Source organism: Geotrypetes seraphini, chromosome 8 (assembly GCF_902459505.1).
Source record: "Geotrypetes seraphini chromosome 8, aGeoSer1.1, whole genome shotgun sequence".
NCBI lineage: Eukaryota > Metazoa > Chordata > Amphibia > Gymnophiona > Dermophiidae > Geotrypetes > Geotrypetes seraphini.
In genome coordinates, this window is record NC_047091.1 from 80460224 (window position 1) to 80476696 (window position 16473).

Consider the following 16473-nt stretch of genomic DNA (forward strand, 5'->3'; position numbering starts at 1 on the left):
AACTGTCTCTGCTACTGTAGTGTCTGGGAGGTCCAAGTAAGTAGGCGGACATGGGGGTGAGGTGGAGGTGTGATAATTGATCATGCCACTGAAGTTCATTTTTTTTTAAAGTTAAAAACAAATCAATTAAGAGTGTTACGTGTAACTTGGAGCAATAACAACATCGAGGCACCTACTGGCGCCTAATGATTCCTAACTGAAAAGTAGGGGTGGTTAGGGGTGGAGAATAGGCACAATTGACTTAGATGTCACTAAGCATCTGTGTTAGATGCTGGTAAATTAGGCAAAGGAAAGCCCTGGCCTAATACACCAATACTTACCACAAAGACGCCTAGTGATACCTAAGTAAGCCTAGGTGCCACTAAGTGTGATTCTATAAGCAGCACCTAGCGATTGATTGATTGACAATCATGCTGATCAGCGCCGACATGTTAACCGCAGTTAGGTGCCTTTTAGAGCATCAGGCCCAGAGAGGGCCACGTCATGTCCAGCTAGTGACTATGTCGGGGCTGGATCCTGGCTCTCCATCATCAGACTCCATCATCAGACTGCATGTCCTAATTCCAGACTGATGTCAGATCAGAATTTTGTCCTGGACGTACACTGCCTCCTGCCTTCCTTAGAACCCTCTTGAAGTTGCTGTTTCCATTTCTGATAGCGCATTCAGGATACAGCCCTGCCCCACCTCACTCACCTGGTGCAGGTGGGTGTCTCAGCAGCACGTCGCTTTCGCTGACTCTTCTGTGATGTCTCATGGCGGTAGGATGGCAAGAGGGTCAGGATTAGATGTGGCATTTTGGAGCTGAGGTCCTGCTTCCACTTAGCCTTGGGAAAATCCATGATGAGGTTATCGTCAAGACCTAGAGGACACATAAGGGTTACTGGCCAGAACTCAAAAAGGGGATACCCTCAGTTCCTCGGGTAGTGCTCTAGGACAGTGTTTTTCAACCTTTTTACACCTATGGACCGGCAGAAATAAAAGAATTATTCTGTGGACCGGCATCGGTTCGTGGACCGGCGGTTGAAGAACACTGGGCTAAGTCGTGGGCCAGACCTCGCCCATCTCTACCCAATCTCTACCCCAGACCCAGACCCCATAATAGTACTAATTGCACCTTGCTTCCGGTTCAGGTGCAGGATGCCCATAGGAGCCACTGCCCGTGGCTTTGTACACTGAATCAGTTAGGAAGAGGGAGCTGGCTCAAAGATAACACCACATCGATCGCACCGTGGACCGGCGGTTGAAGAACACTGCTTTGGGCCTGATGTACGTGCTAGCCCTGTGGACCGGCAGGAAATTTCTGTGGACCGGCACTGGTCCATGGGCCGGTGATTGAAGAACACTGCTCTAGGAGGTCTGCATTTAAGATAACTCATATAAGAACTGCCTTTCCCTAAGGTTGAGGTCATTGGCTGGCATAAGGCATCATAGCCATGGCATGAAATTACAGCTACTTCCTTGCAGACAAAACTATTCCTGATTGATCTAAAGCAGGGGTTATCAACCCTGTCCATGGAACACACTGAGTCCACCTGCTTTCATGAAATAAATTTGCATGCGCTGCCTCCATTGTATGCAAATCTATCTCATGAGTATTCATTCTGGGTATCCTGAAAACCTGGCTGGCTGGCTGTGTCCCAAGGACTGGGTTGAGAATCCTTGATCTATTGTTTCCCCCATGACACATGGCAGGAGATAATCACTAGCAATCTATGTTTTGTATCTTACTGTCAATCTATGTAGCAAGATGCACTTCCTTTTATTTTTTTAACACACTGTATTCTTAAACTGACCCTCCAGTTTTCTTGCATCCCCATCATAATGACAAATTGAGACACCTATTCCCTTTCCCATTCCATCATACCCATTGACCTCCCGTATCCTTTTCCTTTCCATCATACTGACAAATTGAGTCCCTTCTTCCTCTTCCTGTATATTCCATCACCAAAAATTGATCCTCCCATCCCTTAGTACCCATAAATCAAGGCCCATTTCCCTTTCTATTCCCTCATACCACAAACTGAACTTCCAAATTCCCCCTCCTGTCCCATTGTATACACATTAAAATAATAATCTCCCCCGCCCCAAAAGTATAACAGAATGAAAGGGAGAGATAGCTCAAAACAACACAGCACTCCCTTTCATTCTGTTATACTTTTGGGGCAGGGGTGATTATTATTTTGATCCACACTTTTTCTCCTCTGTTTAATGATTCTATTGGATTCGTTCCATTGTATACACAAACAGAGCCTTAGTTCTCCCAATCTCATATACAGGCAGTACCTAAGTTGCAGATGCCCGGCTTAAGTATGACTCCAATCCAATCCTTAGTCTTATATACCGGGTCATTCCCATTAGGGACTCAATCCAGTTCACAAAATGAATTAAAAAGACAAAGGAGAACAATGATTGGACAAAAAATTCATCAGTTACAGTCCCTTATTTATCAGTTAAAAATTTCTGGAAAAGATACGTCTTCAAAGTTTTCCTAAAAAATGTCAAAGAATGCAGTTGTGGCTTTATTTGATTTCACCGAGCAGTATTTCCAATGGCAAAGACTGCTACACTTCTCCTGCAGCAGATTCAGGAATAATGCATGGCCATGTGTGGTTGTGCATGCTGTCCCTTAGAGGGAACACTGGCAGAGACAGTTGGCCGTTTTGTCAACTGAGAGCAGAGGTAAGCAACAAGAATCTTAAAATCTACAAGTTCTGAGTTACATACAAAGCTGACTTAAGAATATCTTTAAAAACGTAACTCGTTCTTAGCCCAGGGACTGCCTGTACCCACAAATTGCCCTTCCAGTTTTGCTTCTCATTCCATCATACCCATAAATCAGACCTATTCTCCTTCCTTCTTATCTCCCTTCCCATCCTACTGTGCCCACAAATTGAACCTCCAATCCCCCTTTCTATTCCTTTAGGGATATTTATACCCTACCCAATTTCTTACTAATTCTGAGCAATTTACAAGAAAGAAATCAACCCAATATGTTAAGTTACAACAGTCAAGGTACTAATAATTTCTATAAAATAAAATTAAAATTCATAATATTTAGAAAATAAAAAGTATTTTCAGAAAAGTGCACAAGACACAATGCTAATCTGTTGTAGAACATTATTACAGGTTTTTGACATCCTGCAGTGTAAAATATTTATCCAAAATATGGTTAAAATGAATATGTTTAATTGAAGGGTAACTCAAAAGAAATGAGGTTGAAAAATGTAATTATCATCTTACTGCAGGATACGTAATAATTTGTGTAAGATGATATGAAACCAAGCATCTTACAAATGAAACTAGCAGTGTTAAATTCAACAGGCATTTGAAATGGCAGTCAATGAAGCTGAATCATCAAAGCTTTAGCCCTATTGAATTTGCCAGATCTAAATATCAATTTAGCAGCAGTTTTTTATAATAGAAAATTCTGTCTTAAAGTAGCAGAAATTACTATGTGGTAGAATAAGAGCTTGATCCAAGACCCTACAATGTTGCATATCAAACAATGATTTAATAGAATCTAACTAAATTAACTAACTGTCTATAGAAAGACCTTGTAGAAAGATAACATTGAATCAAGAATCATTCCTAGTATCCCAGACACAGTTTCAATTGGGAGAAGCTCCCCTGAAGTTAAAGTAATATTTATAAGGATATACAACTATGATTCAAAATCACTACAAATTGAGCCTCCGACTCCCCGTCCCATCCCATCGTACCTACAAATCGAGCCTCCAGTTCTTCACTTTTGTTGGGAACAATGTTGTTACTGGACGAAATGTAAGTGCAGCAGGGACAATGAACGCTGATCTTGAATCCCAAGTTCCTGTCTAGCGATATAAAACAGAAGACACATAAAATGAGATATGGAGAGGGAAAAAGTTAAAAAAGGAAGGGAGTAAGACAAGATCACATGAAGCAGGGAGAGGAGGAAGGAGTGAGATAGAAGCCAGTGAGACAGGGAGAGGAGGAAGGAGAGAGAGAGAATCCCGTGAGACAGGAAGAGGAGGAATGGTAAGACAGAAGTCAGTGAGGCAGAGAAAGGAGGAAGGGGTGAGACAGTATTCCATGAGGCAGGAAAAGGAAGAAGGAGTGAGGCAGAGATCGGAGGAAGAAGTGAGACAAAAGCCAGTGAGGAAGGGAGAGGATGGGGTTAGACAGTATCCTGTGAGCCTAGGAAAGGAGCTTGCAGAGAAGACAGAAGCATGACTGATAACTTTCTGGAATAATAATAACAAATTTCATCCCAGGAATCTGGATTTTGTACTGGTCACAGTTTAGAGTGTGCCCTGGTATCCATACTGAATGGCATATTCTGTCCATTTAGATATGTGAAAAGTATTCTTATATTACAACTTGACTTAAGAACAGTACTTGATGTGATAGATCATTTGCTTCTTTTGGAGTATCTGAGGGAAAGAGGCCTTAACTGGTTTACATATATTTTTTCTTTGGGTTCTTTTCATGATTCTATCATGTGGAGTTCCTTAGGGTTTGATTCTGGCCCCAACTTTATTTAACATTTTTATTATTTTTTGTTATTTAACATATTTGCAGTTTCACCATATTCATGATGATTTTTAATAGAAAACAGTGAATAACATATAAAAAAAAATATTCGCGGTTTTTCTGTATTTGCGGTTCTGTTAATCCCCTATCACAGCGAATACGGAGGGAGAAGTGTAACTCTCTCTCTAAGGTAAGAGGAGCACATGCTCAGAAAAGTGTTTGGATTTCTGCAACTTCCGGATTGCGGGAAAGGATTGAATGCCTAGTGTATGGAATCCTACAGGAACTAACAGAAAGAAGATTATCGAAGATAAAAACCTAATCTTCAAATAGCGTAACCTGATATTGGTGCATCTAACATACACGTACCTGCAGTCATGAATGCTGCTATACATGATGGGGCCAAGGGCATATACTAGGGTGGGGGCCCCAAAACTCACTTGTAGGTTCCCCTCTTAACTCCAGGCAGGTTTGGGGCCTCCAGTGACATAGGGGCCCAGGGCAATTGCCTTGTTTATATACCCCTAATTCCAGCCCTGCCTGCAGTTACACTAGCCGTGTACGTGGTGCAACTGTGGCTGTGTTAATGTAGCAAAGACCCACACAACCAACAGTATTCTGTACGTTACATGTGTAAATGAGAACCCAGCAGTGGCATGTGGTCATGGCCTTCAGGGGACTCGCCCACCTCCTAAAGGCCCTGAGAGCACTGCTCTGAATGTGATTGGTCAAGCAGGAAACAGGCAGATGCTGCTCAACCAATCAAATTCAGATATACTGTCAGGGTCTTCAGGGGGTTTGGATAATCCCTATCCTAAGACTCCTGCTTTTATGGGGGAGAGTTACTTTTTGTTTGATGCAGTTTGACTGGTTGAGCAGGATACTCAACAAATCAAACTGCATCAAGCAAAAAGTAAACAAAAAAATAAAAAAAGCAGGGCTATAGAACTGGGGATTTACTGAATCCCCTGAAAGTCCTCCCTGCACACCACTGGAGCCCTGCCTAAGCTTCACCCCTATATATGCCCCCTTGCATTTATGCACTATGCCACTTACATGCCCTATTACAGAATAGCACTTAGGCACACTGCCAGCACTTTCTTGGGAAAGAATCCACCTACCTACATAAGTGCTAGTATTCTATTCATTTACCTGCTCATGCAGCAAATACTTGCGGGCACCTAATTTATAGACTTCCCATTTATACGGGGAGGCAAGAAAAAAGTACGATAGCTGATGGAAGGAGTGAGACAGAAACCCATAAAGAAGGGAGAAGAAGAAGGGGTGAGACAGGGAAAATAGGAAGGGTAAGGCAGGGAGAAGAGGAAGAGGTGAGGAAGAGAGAAGGTGAATGCGTGAGGCAGGGAGAAGAGGAAGGGATGAGACTGAAAATAGGAAGCGGTGAGATAGGGAAAAAAAGAAGGGGTAAAGCAGGGAGAAGAGGAAGGGGTCAGACAGAAGCCCATAAGACAGGGAGATAAGGTAGGGCTGAGACAGAGACTCATAAGAAGGGCTGAGATAAAGAAAGTCATAAGGCAGGGATGGGAGAAAAATGCAGAAATTAGGGCAAGCCATGCAATGAGAAAAGAGCGGTGGAAGGGCCAAGACAAAGAAACCCAAGAGATGGAGGAGAGGAAGGTCCTGCAATAAGACTAATATCCATGGGGAAAGCAGAGGGTTTTTACAGATGACACAGAAACTGCAGGAAGGCTGAATGCAGTTCTGCCCTGTACCTCTCTTAGATAGCCACTCATTCACTGTGTCTGTCACATCGAAGGAAAGCCACTCAGCCTTAGAGCCTGGCCGCAGGTTGCGGCTGTGAATGTAACGCTGAGAAGGTGCTGTGCGGTCCCTTGCTTTCAGAATCTGCCAGGAGAGAAACAGATAAACAGTGGAAAAGGACCTCAGATGGACTGGATCTTAGTCATAATCTATTGGAATCTATTTTTAGCACACCACAAGTAACTTTCAACACTAATGGGCCAATATTCAAAAGAGTTTATGTTTAGCAGCATGGCTACTAAAGGTATAAACCCTCCTAGGGCATAGCTACTATTGAGCAAGCCTGCCATAATTCCTAGGGCTGTCCAATGGTAGAGGTTGCCAGCAATTGAACCCTCCTTTCCTCTCCTCTCCCTGCACATGGGTCTAGCATCTCATCAGGTCTTCACTCACCTGCCAGCCCTCCAAACAGGGCCGCCATCAGGGCAGTACTACCAGTCCTGCATTCAGGGGCCCGGAGCTGACAGGGGGCCCGGGCTCCCCCAGGGTCCTAGGCCACAGTCTAGGGGGGGGGTGGTACACCCCAGGTGCACAGGAGAGAGCTGGACGGGGAACCCACGGAGTTCAATACATCTCGAGCCGCGAGGCTCGTCTTCTGTTCCTACCTGCCCAGCCCTCACATATAGCCGATCGGAAGTGTTCCCCGATGTCAGCGCTGACGTCGGAGAATACTTCCGGTCGGCTATTTGTGCGCGGCAGGGCAGGCAGGAAACAGAAGACAAGCCTCTCGGCTCGAGCTCCGTTTTGCTGAGAAAGTTGCAAAGATGGGCTGGGAGGCAAACACGGAACACAAAAGGGGGGAGGGAGTGCGTTTTGGACACAAGGCATGAACTTGGGAGAGAGGAAGGGAGGGAAAGAGATGCTGAGGTGGGGGAGGGAATGGGTTTTTGGACACAGAAGGCATGGACTTGGGAGAGAGGAAGGGAGGGAAAGAGATGCTGAGGTGGGGGAGGGAATGGGTTTTTGGACACAGAAGACATGGACTTGGGAGAAAGGAAGGGAGGGAAACAGAAGCTGAGGTGGGGGAGGGAATGGGTTTTTGGACACAGAAGGCATGGACTTGGGAGAGAGGAAGGGAGGGAAAGAGATGCTGAGGTGGGGGAGGGAATGGGTTTTTGGACACAGAAGACATGGACTTGGGAGAAAGGAAGGGAGGGAAACAGAAGCTGAGGTGGGGGAGGGAATGGGTTTTTGGACACAGAAGGCATGGACTTGGGAGAGAGGAAGGGAGGGAAAGAGATGCTGAGGTGGGGAGAGAATGGGTTTTTGGACACAGAAGGCATGGATTTGGGAGAGAGGAAGGGAGGGAAAGAGATGGTTGTGTACACGGGGAATAGAAGAAAGGAGAATTTTTGGTCATAGGGAGGGAGTGAGGTACAGATAGTGGCATACCAAGGTGGGGGAGGGGGGTCCGCCCCGCCCCACCCTGGGTTTACATTCCAAGGGGGTGCACACCTGGCCACTCTCCAGTGTTCTCCCTAGGCCGGCAAACTGCGGCTCTTTAGCCACTTGAGTGCCACCGCCGCCATCGGGAACAGGCCGGCGCCGAGTTCTCCCTGCTTTTTCCTGTGGGGCCGGCCAACTCTCGCCACTTGCGTCAATTCTGATGTCGGAGAGGACGTTCTGGGCCAGCCAATCGCTGCCTGGCTGGCCTAGAACGTCCTCTCCGACGTTAGAATTGACGTCGGGTGGCGAGATTTGGTCAGCCCCACGGGGAAGAGAAGCAGGGCGAACTCGGCGCCGGCCTGTTCCTGATGGCGGCAGTGGCAGCCTATTCCCCAGTGGCGGTGGCAGCATTTTCCCAATGGTGGTGGCATAGGGGAGGGCAGGGAGAAAGAAAGAAAGGGGGGACAGGAAGCCAGAAAGAAAGAAAGGGGGCAGGGTGAAACAAAGAAAAATGGGGCACGGAGAGAGAGAGAAAGACAGACATACAGAACGAAAGAGGGTGTGGAGAGAGAAAGAAAAAAGGAGGCAGGGTGAGAGAGAGAGAAAAACAGACATACAGAAAGAAAGGAGGTATGGAGAGAGAGAAAAAGAAAGAAGGGGCAGGGTGAAACAAAGAAAAAGTTTGGGGAGGGAATGAGGTCTGGAGGAGAGGAAGCATACAGGAGGCTGAAAGAAGGGAAGAGATATTGGATGCACAGTCAGAAGAATAAAGTGCAACCAGAGACTGATGAAATTACCAAAGGTAGGAAAAATGATTTTATTTTCAATTTAGTGATCAAAATGTGTCTGCTTTGAGAATTTATATATGCTGTCTATATTTTGCACTATGGCCCCCTTTTACTAAACCGCAATAGCGTTTTTTAGCACAGGGAGCCTATGAGCGTTGAGAGCAGCGTGGGGCATTCAGCGCAGCTCCCTGCGCTAAAAACCGCTATCGCAGTTTAGTAAAAAGGGAGGGAGAAAATTTATCTATTTTTGTATAGTTGTTACTGAGGTGACATTGCATAAAGTCATCTGCCTTGACCTCTGTGAAAACCCGTGGAATATAAATGATAATTAACATTTTTTCTGCGTACAGTGTGCTTTGTGTTTTTAAAATTTTATTGTTGGTAGATCATTTTGACTTGGCCACAAAGGTAAGGGGGAGGGAGGGGAGCTGCTGAAAGACATCTAGTAATCCTTGCAGGCTTGACTGTGCAGGGAATTATTTTTGTAAAATCATGTTTTGTTATGTGACTGGCATTATTTAGACTTTAATTTCTATGAATGAATAGAATGAAAATGATATAAATTACTTGCTTGTTTTTATGTGCGTGCGCTGAAGGAAAGTGGAGAGAGAGTGGGCTGAGGACGCTGAAGGGAAATGGGGAAGAGAGAGTGGGGAGAAGACGCTGATTTATAAATTGACAATTGTACAGAATATTGTTTCTTTTTTATATTCATCCATAGCTGCATGTTAATGATGTGCTCATATGCACTTATTTATCATCATAACATATACATCATCATTAACATGCAGCTGTGGATGTGTAAGGACAGGCTGAGGAGGATGGATGGGAAGGAAGGAAGGTGCACATATCAACATATCGTACATTTTTAACATGCATGATGCAGCTATAGGCAAGCTGAGGAGGATGGGATCATACAGATCTGTATGTTCAGATATACGCTCTGATGTGTAGTTTTTTCTGATATATTTATTAAGCTTACAGTATTTATAAAAACACATTTAATACTTGTTACAAAAAATATTGTGCAATTGTGATCTACTTCTGGCCTACAAAGGTCAAAAGAAATCCTTAACTGAGATTTTGTATTCAAAAGTGAATTATAGCTACTAGCACTATTATTTATTAGTTATTTATTATGCAGATGTTTGTTAGTTTGTTATTAGTTCAGTATTAGACATATGTTAGTTTAGAATAGATAGGTATAGATTAATTTAGTTTAGGTTAGGTTAGGGCCCTGCTGAAAGAGTCCACCTTGACGTGGTTGCAGGTTTACAAATCTTTTGGTCAAAGATTGCGGCGACAGATAAAAGTATGTGTGTATTCGGCCCATGGAAGAAGGGGGGGTCGGGGGGGGGGGAAGGGGTGCGTGGGGGGCCCAATAGGATTGCTCAGTAAGGGGCCCAGAAATTTCTGATGGCGGCCCTGCCTCCAAACGCTGCAGTGTGTCACAGCAGAAACAACAATGTAAGCTGCCTCTCTCTAGCTGGCAGAGCCTTTTCTCTGCTGCATCTCACCTCTCTGTTGCAATTTCCTGTGGGCGAGATGCAACAGAGAAAAGGTTCTGCCAGCCCAGTGAGAGGTAGTTTGCAGCACTGTCTCTGCTGTGATCCATCACAGCATTTGGAGGCCTAATGGGTGGGAGAGGAGCTGGAAAGATGCTGGACCCAGGTCTGGAAATGGGAAGGAGAAGAAGGGAAGCTGGAGAGATTCCAGACCTGGGTTCAGGAGGAGGAGGAGAGAAAATTGAGAGATGAGGGTAAGCAGAGAGAAGAGAAAAAGAGAGTGACCTAAATCACAGGAGAGGGAGAAGAGAGGGGACAGATGCTGGACTGGAGAAATAAAGAGACACCGTGGATCAAGGAGGGAGATAAGGAAAGAAGAGATGCTGGACCATGGAGGGGAAGATGAGGGGTGAAGGTTGCAGGAGGAAAGGAAGAGAGAGAAGAGTAGGTGAACATGGGAAGGGACAGGAAGACAGAGAAGCTTGGAGGGAGTATAGAGAAAGAGATCAGATGGGTGATGCTGAATTCAAGAGGAGAGATAATGACACAGAAGGTAATTCTGGAAAGATAGGGGCACAAAATAGATATACTGAATATGGGAGTGAGGAGGATAGAGACAAGGACCCAGAGGGAAGACAATGGATAGGAATGCAGAGGAAAGATGGATAATGGACATAGAGAAGAAATGTCAAAAGGACAGGAGGCCATGGAAACAGTTAAGAAAAAAAAAAACCTTAGGAATTGCAAGAGACACTGGGATCAAAACAACACTCAAAGGTAGAAAATAATATTTTTTTGTTTCTGAATTTATTAATTGTAATATGTCAGTTTTGGCAAATGTGCATCTCTGATAACTTGCATTTCACTGTAACAAGTTTTGTATATACGTATGTATGTCTGGAATGTGTTTGCATTTTTAGGGTTTGTTTACTCAGGCAGCTCCCCACAACTTTGGGAAAGATGGTGTTATGGGGCTCATCTTAGTTTTCCACTCGGGGCCCCTTCAGTCCTAGCTATACCATTGAAACTTTCTGTCTGAATTTTCAGTGGCATACTGGGAGCAATTCTGTAAAGTTTGGGGGTCTCAAACACCATACAAGTCATCCCTCCCTAGACACAATGGAAGAGACTGTTCAATATTGGGGGTGCTCAGCACTCACTGGAACCCACAGAGCTGGGTCCTATGTTAAGTGCTAACACGTATGTTTTGAATACACATGTAAATAATTAGAATGCTGACATATATGTGCTTATATTCTGTACATATATACATAGAGGGGCATAATCAAAAGAAACGTCTATGTCCAATTCAGACGCTAGATGCCCAAAGTTGGCAGTGGTAAAACGTCCATTCTTGAAAAATACATCTAGAATATATATATATATTTTAAACCCCTCTATATGGACATCCAGAGCATTGATTGTCCAGACCACCAGTACGTCTATCTTTATACCACATTTTCAGCCAAATATTTGTCTAATTCATCTAAGTCCCAAATGCCTAGAACAAGACCATTTGGATGTGGGAGGGACCAGCATTGTGATGGACTGGCCACCCAAACAGGGCAACAGAGCAGTAGGGCACCTTACAGGACACTACTGTGAACTTCACAAAAAGGGTGCCACATAAACATCTCACCAAAACTCCCTTATAGGATATGATGAGCCCCCCAAAACCCACTATATCCACCTGTCTACAACCCTAATAGCACTTATGGCTGCAGGTGGCACCTATATGGCAATAAAGTAGGATTTTGGTGGGCTCACATTTTCCACCATTAATATAGTGGTTAGATTGGCTTATGGGCCTGGGTCCTCCTTTCTATGGTTCACTAGCCCCCCCTCCCCCCCTCCCGGCTACTTAAGACACCTGTATGCAGCTCTATTAGGCTTTCCTGATGTTCCGGAGACAGGTATGTACATTTTTACTCTTATATTTGTGGCAGTGTGAGGAGGTCAGTGATCACTGGGGGAGTGTGTCTTCACGTTGTCTCTGCAGTGGTTATCTGGTTACTTTGGATACTTGTTTGGCACTTATACCTGCTTTTACATCATCTAACTCATAACATATAAGTTTCGTCCAGGAAGTCTTGTGAAACCTTTAATTATCCCTACAGGACAACTAAATCTAGGTCGGCCCACATCCCGCCCAAATACCACTGTAACCACTCCTCCAGTTATGCCCCTTTTAGCTCTGGGTGCACAGCAGCAATCAGAGGCTTAAAAAAGTCCCTGGAGACATCCAGAAAGTTGGTTTGATTATCGGCTCTTGGATGACTTGTCTTTTAGGTCGTCCAAGGGCTGACTTGGGCAGGTGTTTAGACATGTTTACATTTTGATTATGAGCCTCATAGCTTACATGGTGTGTATTTTACAGGTGAAGTCTGAGCAGAGCACTGGCAGTACTCACACTTATGCAGGGTAGAGGCAGACTGGTAGTGTGGCAGAAGCAACAGACACAGAAGGGTCCAGGAAAGGGAAATTCTAGCCATCTGGTGGGTGGAGGATGCAGGGAAGATAAAAAATGGTCACTGAAGGTCGGGGGGGGGGGGGGAGATGGTAACCATCCAGGGACGTAGGGGGTAGGGAGAGTAAGGGGAGATACTGGACTATGAGACATTGGGGTTCATTTTCAAAAAAGATAGATGGCACTTGGACGTCTTACTAGTCAAAGCGTCCAAGTGGGCAATTTTGAAACTGACTTTCTAGACTTCTGGTTGTTTTGTCTCCAGTGCATCTAAATCTTAAGGAAGCATGTCAGAGGTGTGTTTCAGGCAGGATTAGAGCGGGTTTAGCACTTGGACATTTGTGCAGCGATAATCAAACATTTTATAAAATGTCCAGGGCACAATTTGGACGTTTTGGGCTAGACCTGTTTTTAAAACAAATAAGAGCCAATAAGGGTACCCAAACTGACCAGATGACCACTGGAGGGATGAAAACATGGCCCCCTCACACTCCCCCAGTGGTCATTGACCCCATCCCATCCCCTAAATATCTGCATGAAACCCAGTACATATCTATCTCTATGACAGCTGCGGATACTATGGCCTAGTGGACTGCAAAGAAGGGGAGCCAGGCCCATATACTAGTACACTTTGGATGGAAAGTGTGAGCCCTCCAAAACCCACTGTAATGCCATATAGATTGACACCTGCAAGCATATATTTATTTGTTCAATTTTCTATACCATTCTCCCCAAGGAGCTCAGAACAGTTTACATGAATTTTATTCAGGTCCTCAAGCATTTTTTCTTCTCACTCTATCTAATGTATCTGGTGCAAGGGGGGGAGCAGCGTGGGCTTGAACCCACAGCCTCAGGATGCTGAAGCTATAGCTTTAACTCCTGCACCACATACTCCCGTGAGGCTATTGGGGTGGTATACAGGTGGGTACAGTAGGTTTTGCAGGAGTTTTGGAGAGCTCACCATATAATGTACAGGGGTTATGGTGAGATGTGTTACCTGGCACCCTTAATGTGAAGTTTACAGCAGTGCCCCCTAGAGTACCCCACTGCTCTGCAGGCATGTCTGTGTGGCCACTCCATTAAAAATGCTGGCCCCTCCTACAAGCAAATGGCTTAGACTTTTTTTATAATGGCAAAAAAAAAAAAGAGATGTCTAGCTGAAGAAAACATCTAGCTATGCTATTTTTGAAAAAAAAAAAAAAAAAGATAGACGTCTAACTGGATAAAACATCTAGCTGGGCCATTTAAATTTAAAAAAAAACAAAAACAGATAGACGTCTTGTGGGATTGGAAATGGACATTTTCCTCAAAATATCCAAAATTGGACTTAGACATTACTTATGGTTTACACCAGTGGTCTCAAATTCAAACCCTTTGGTGGTCAGAGATTGGGGAGAGAAGAAGAGTTGTTGGATGTGGTGATAGGGGCTGAGGGGAAGGTTAAAAAAAAGAAAATCTGTATTTTATATATTTAGAGCAGTGGTCTCAAACTCAAACCCTTTGCAGGGCCACATTTTGGATTTGTAGGTACTTGGAGGGCCTCAGAAAAAATAGTTAATGTCTTATTAAAGAGATGATAATTTTGCATGAGGTAAAACTCTTTATAGTTTATAAATCTTTTGGCTAAGTCCTAATAATAATATTGTCATTTATAGCTAAAGAGACATATGATCAAAAAACTGTTTTATTTTACTTTTGTGATTATGATAAACATACCGAGGGCCTCAAAATAATACCTGGTGGGCCGCATGTGGCCTCCGGGCCGTGAGTTTGAGACCACTGGTTTACACGGTAAGGAGTGGCAGAGCTACCTGAGGGTGGGAAGGAAAGGGGGCAGTGCATGGCTGACATCAGATACTCTTAGCCCAGACCTGAAAACAGATATCAAAACTATCAATGGTGGTTCCTAAATGCACAACCTTTAAGATCTCTGTTGACTTATTCAATAGTACCCAGTGGTGTAGTAAGGAGGAGCGGTCAGCCCTGGGTGCGGTGTTCGTAGGGGCATGGCACCCGTCCTCTCTGCTCCCCTGTTCCTTCCCCACCCCACTCCTGCCGCACAGGCACGCTGCTTCCCTTCCCTCGTACTTCTGTAACATTCCTGGTGTGAGCAGCAACCCCCAACCTGCTGCTATGCCTGCATTGGGTCTTCTTCTGATGTCACTTTGTGGACCAGTGCCTAGGAAGTGATGTCAGAGCCAGAGGGAGAGCCCACGCGCAACATAATGAAGGGAATAGACTTAATAGATAGAGACAGGTTGTTCACCCTCTCCAAGGTAGAGAGAACGAGAGGGCACTCTCTAAAGTTAAAAGGGGATAGATTCCATACAAACGTAAGGAAGTTCTTCTTCACCCAGAGAGTGGTGGAAAACTGGAACGCTCTTCCAGAGTCTGTTGTAGGGGAAAACACCCTCCAGGGATTCAAGACAAAGTTAGACAAGTTCCTGCTGAACCAGAACGTACGCAGGTAAGGCTAGACTCAATTAGGGCACTGGTTTTTGACCTAAGAGCCACCGCGTGAGCGGACTGCTGGGCATGATGGACCAATGGTCTGACCCAGCAGTGGCAATTCTTATGTTCATATGTTTAAAACGTTTGGTAAAAAGACAAGTTAACCAACATGGTCTCCATCGAGGGCTATACACTTACCCCTCACCCTTTAACAAAACCATAGCACAGTTTTTAGCACCAGCCAAGGTGGTAACTGCTCCTACACTTATAGAATTTATATGAGCATCGGAGTTGTTACTGCTGTGGCTGGGGCTAAAAACTGCACTACAGTTTTGTTTTTTCATAAGCTATATTTCCTATGATACCAAAAAAAAAAAAATAGAGGAACTCGCTGGACTAAGTGTATAGCCTTTGATGGAGACTACGTTGTTTAACTTACTTTTTCACCAAACTTTTCAAACCACCCTCATAGTTATTCCAAACATTAACTGTCCTCTCAGAAAAGAAGTGTTTTTTTAAATTCTTTCTTTAAACCTTCTTTCTTTGAACTTATATTATAACTCCTTAAAATCCTTTCTTTAGGAAATGTTCTCTTCTTATGATTTTTGGAAGACTGTCAAATATTTGAATGTTTCTATCCTATCTCCATGACCTCTCCTCTTTTGTTTCTTCCTTTCAAATTGTAAATTGTGAGTGTTTCAAGCTTTTCAATGTAGGTTTCTGTTGCAGGTCTTGAATCATTTTAGTAGCCCTTCTCTGAACTACTTCCATCCTCTTGATGTCCAGAACTGAGCTCAGTACTTGAGGTGAAGTGCCACCAGAGTCCTACTGTATAGAAGTCAACATGGCCATCTCGGAACTGCTTCCAGTTCTCTGAATATCCAGATCTAAGCACATTACACGAGGTGCAGATACACCAGAGTCCTACTGTATAGAAGTCACATGGCTATCTCGGACCTGCTTCCAATTCTCTGAATATCCAGATCTAAGCACAATACACGAGGTGAAGATACACCAGAGTCCTACTGTATAGAAGTCAACATGGCCATCTCGGAACTGCTTCCAGTTCTCTGAATATCCAGATCTAAGCACATTACACGAGGTGCAGATACACCAGAGTCCTACTGTATAGAAGTCACATGGCTATCTCGGACCTGCTTCCAATTCTCTGAATATCCAGATCTAAGCACAATACACGAGGTGAAGATACACCAGAGTCCTACTGTATAGAAGTCAACATGGCCATCTCGGAACTGCTTCCAGTTCTCTGAATATCCAGATCTAAGCACATTACACGAGGTGCAGATACACCAGAGTCCTACTGTATAGAAGTCACATGGCTATCTCGGACCTGCTTCCAATTCTCTGAATATCCAGATCTAAGCACAATACACGAGGTGAAGATACACCAGAGTCCTACTGTATAGAAGTCAACATGGCCATCTCGGAACTGCTTCCAGTTCTCTGAATATCCAGATCTAAGCACATTACACGAGGTGCAGATACACCAGAGTCCTACTGTATAGAAGTCACATGGCTATCTCGGACCTGCTTCCAATTCTCTGAATATCCAGATCTAAGCAC

At 44.3% G+C, this 16473-nt stretch overlaps 1 protein-coding gene across 1 annotated transcript in view; it reads right to left on the reverse strand.

The window, feature by feature from the left end:
- Positions 1 to 16473, reverse strand: part of LOC117365102 (transforming growth factor beta-2 proprotein-like) — a 50663-nt gene that overhangs the window by 24245 nt on the left and 9945 nt on the right. Inside the window, exons 3-5 of the mRNA XM_033955060.1 lie at positions 6244 to 6376; positions 3721 to 3831; positions 695 to 860 (exon numbers count right to left, since the gene is read on the reverse strand). Coding sequence (XP_033810951.1) covers positions 695 to 860; positions 3721 to 3831; positions 6244 to 6376 — 410 coding nt within the window. The remainder of the gene's footprint in view (positions 1 to 694; positions 861 to 3720; positions 3832 to 6243; positions 6377 to 16473) is intronic.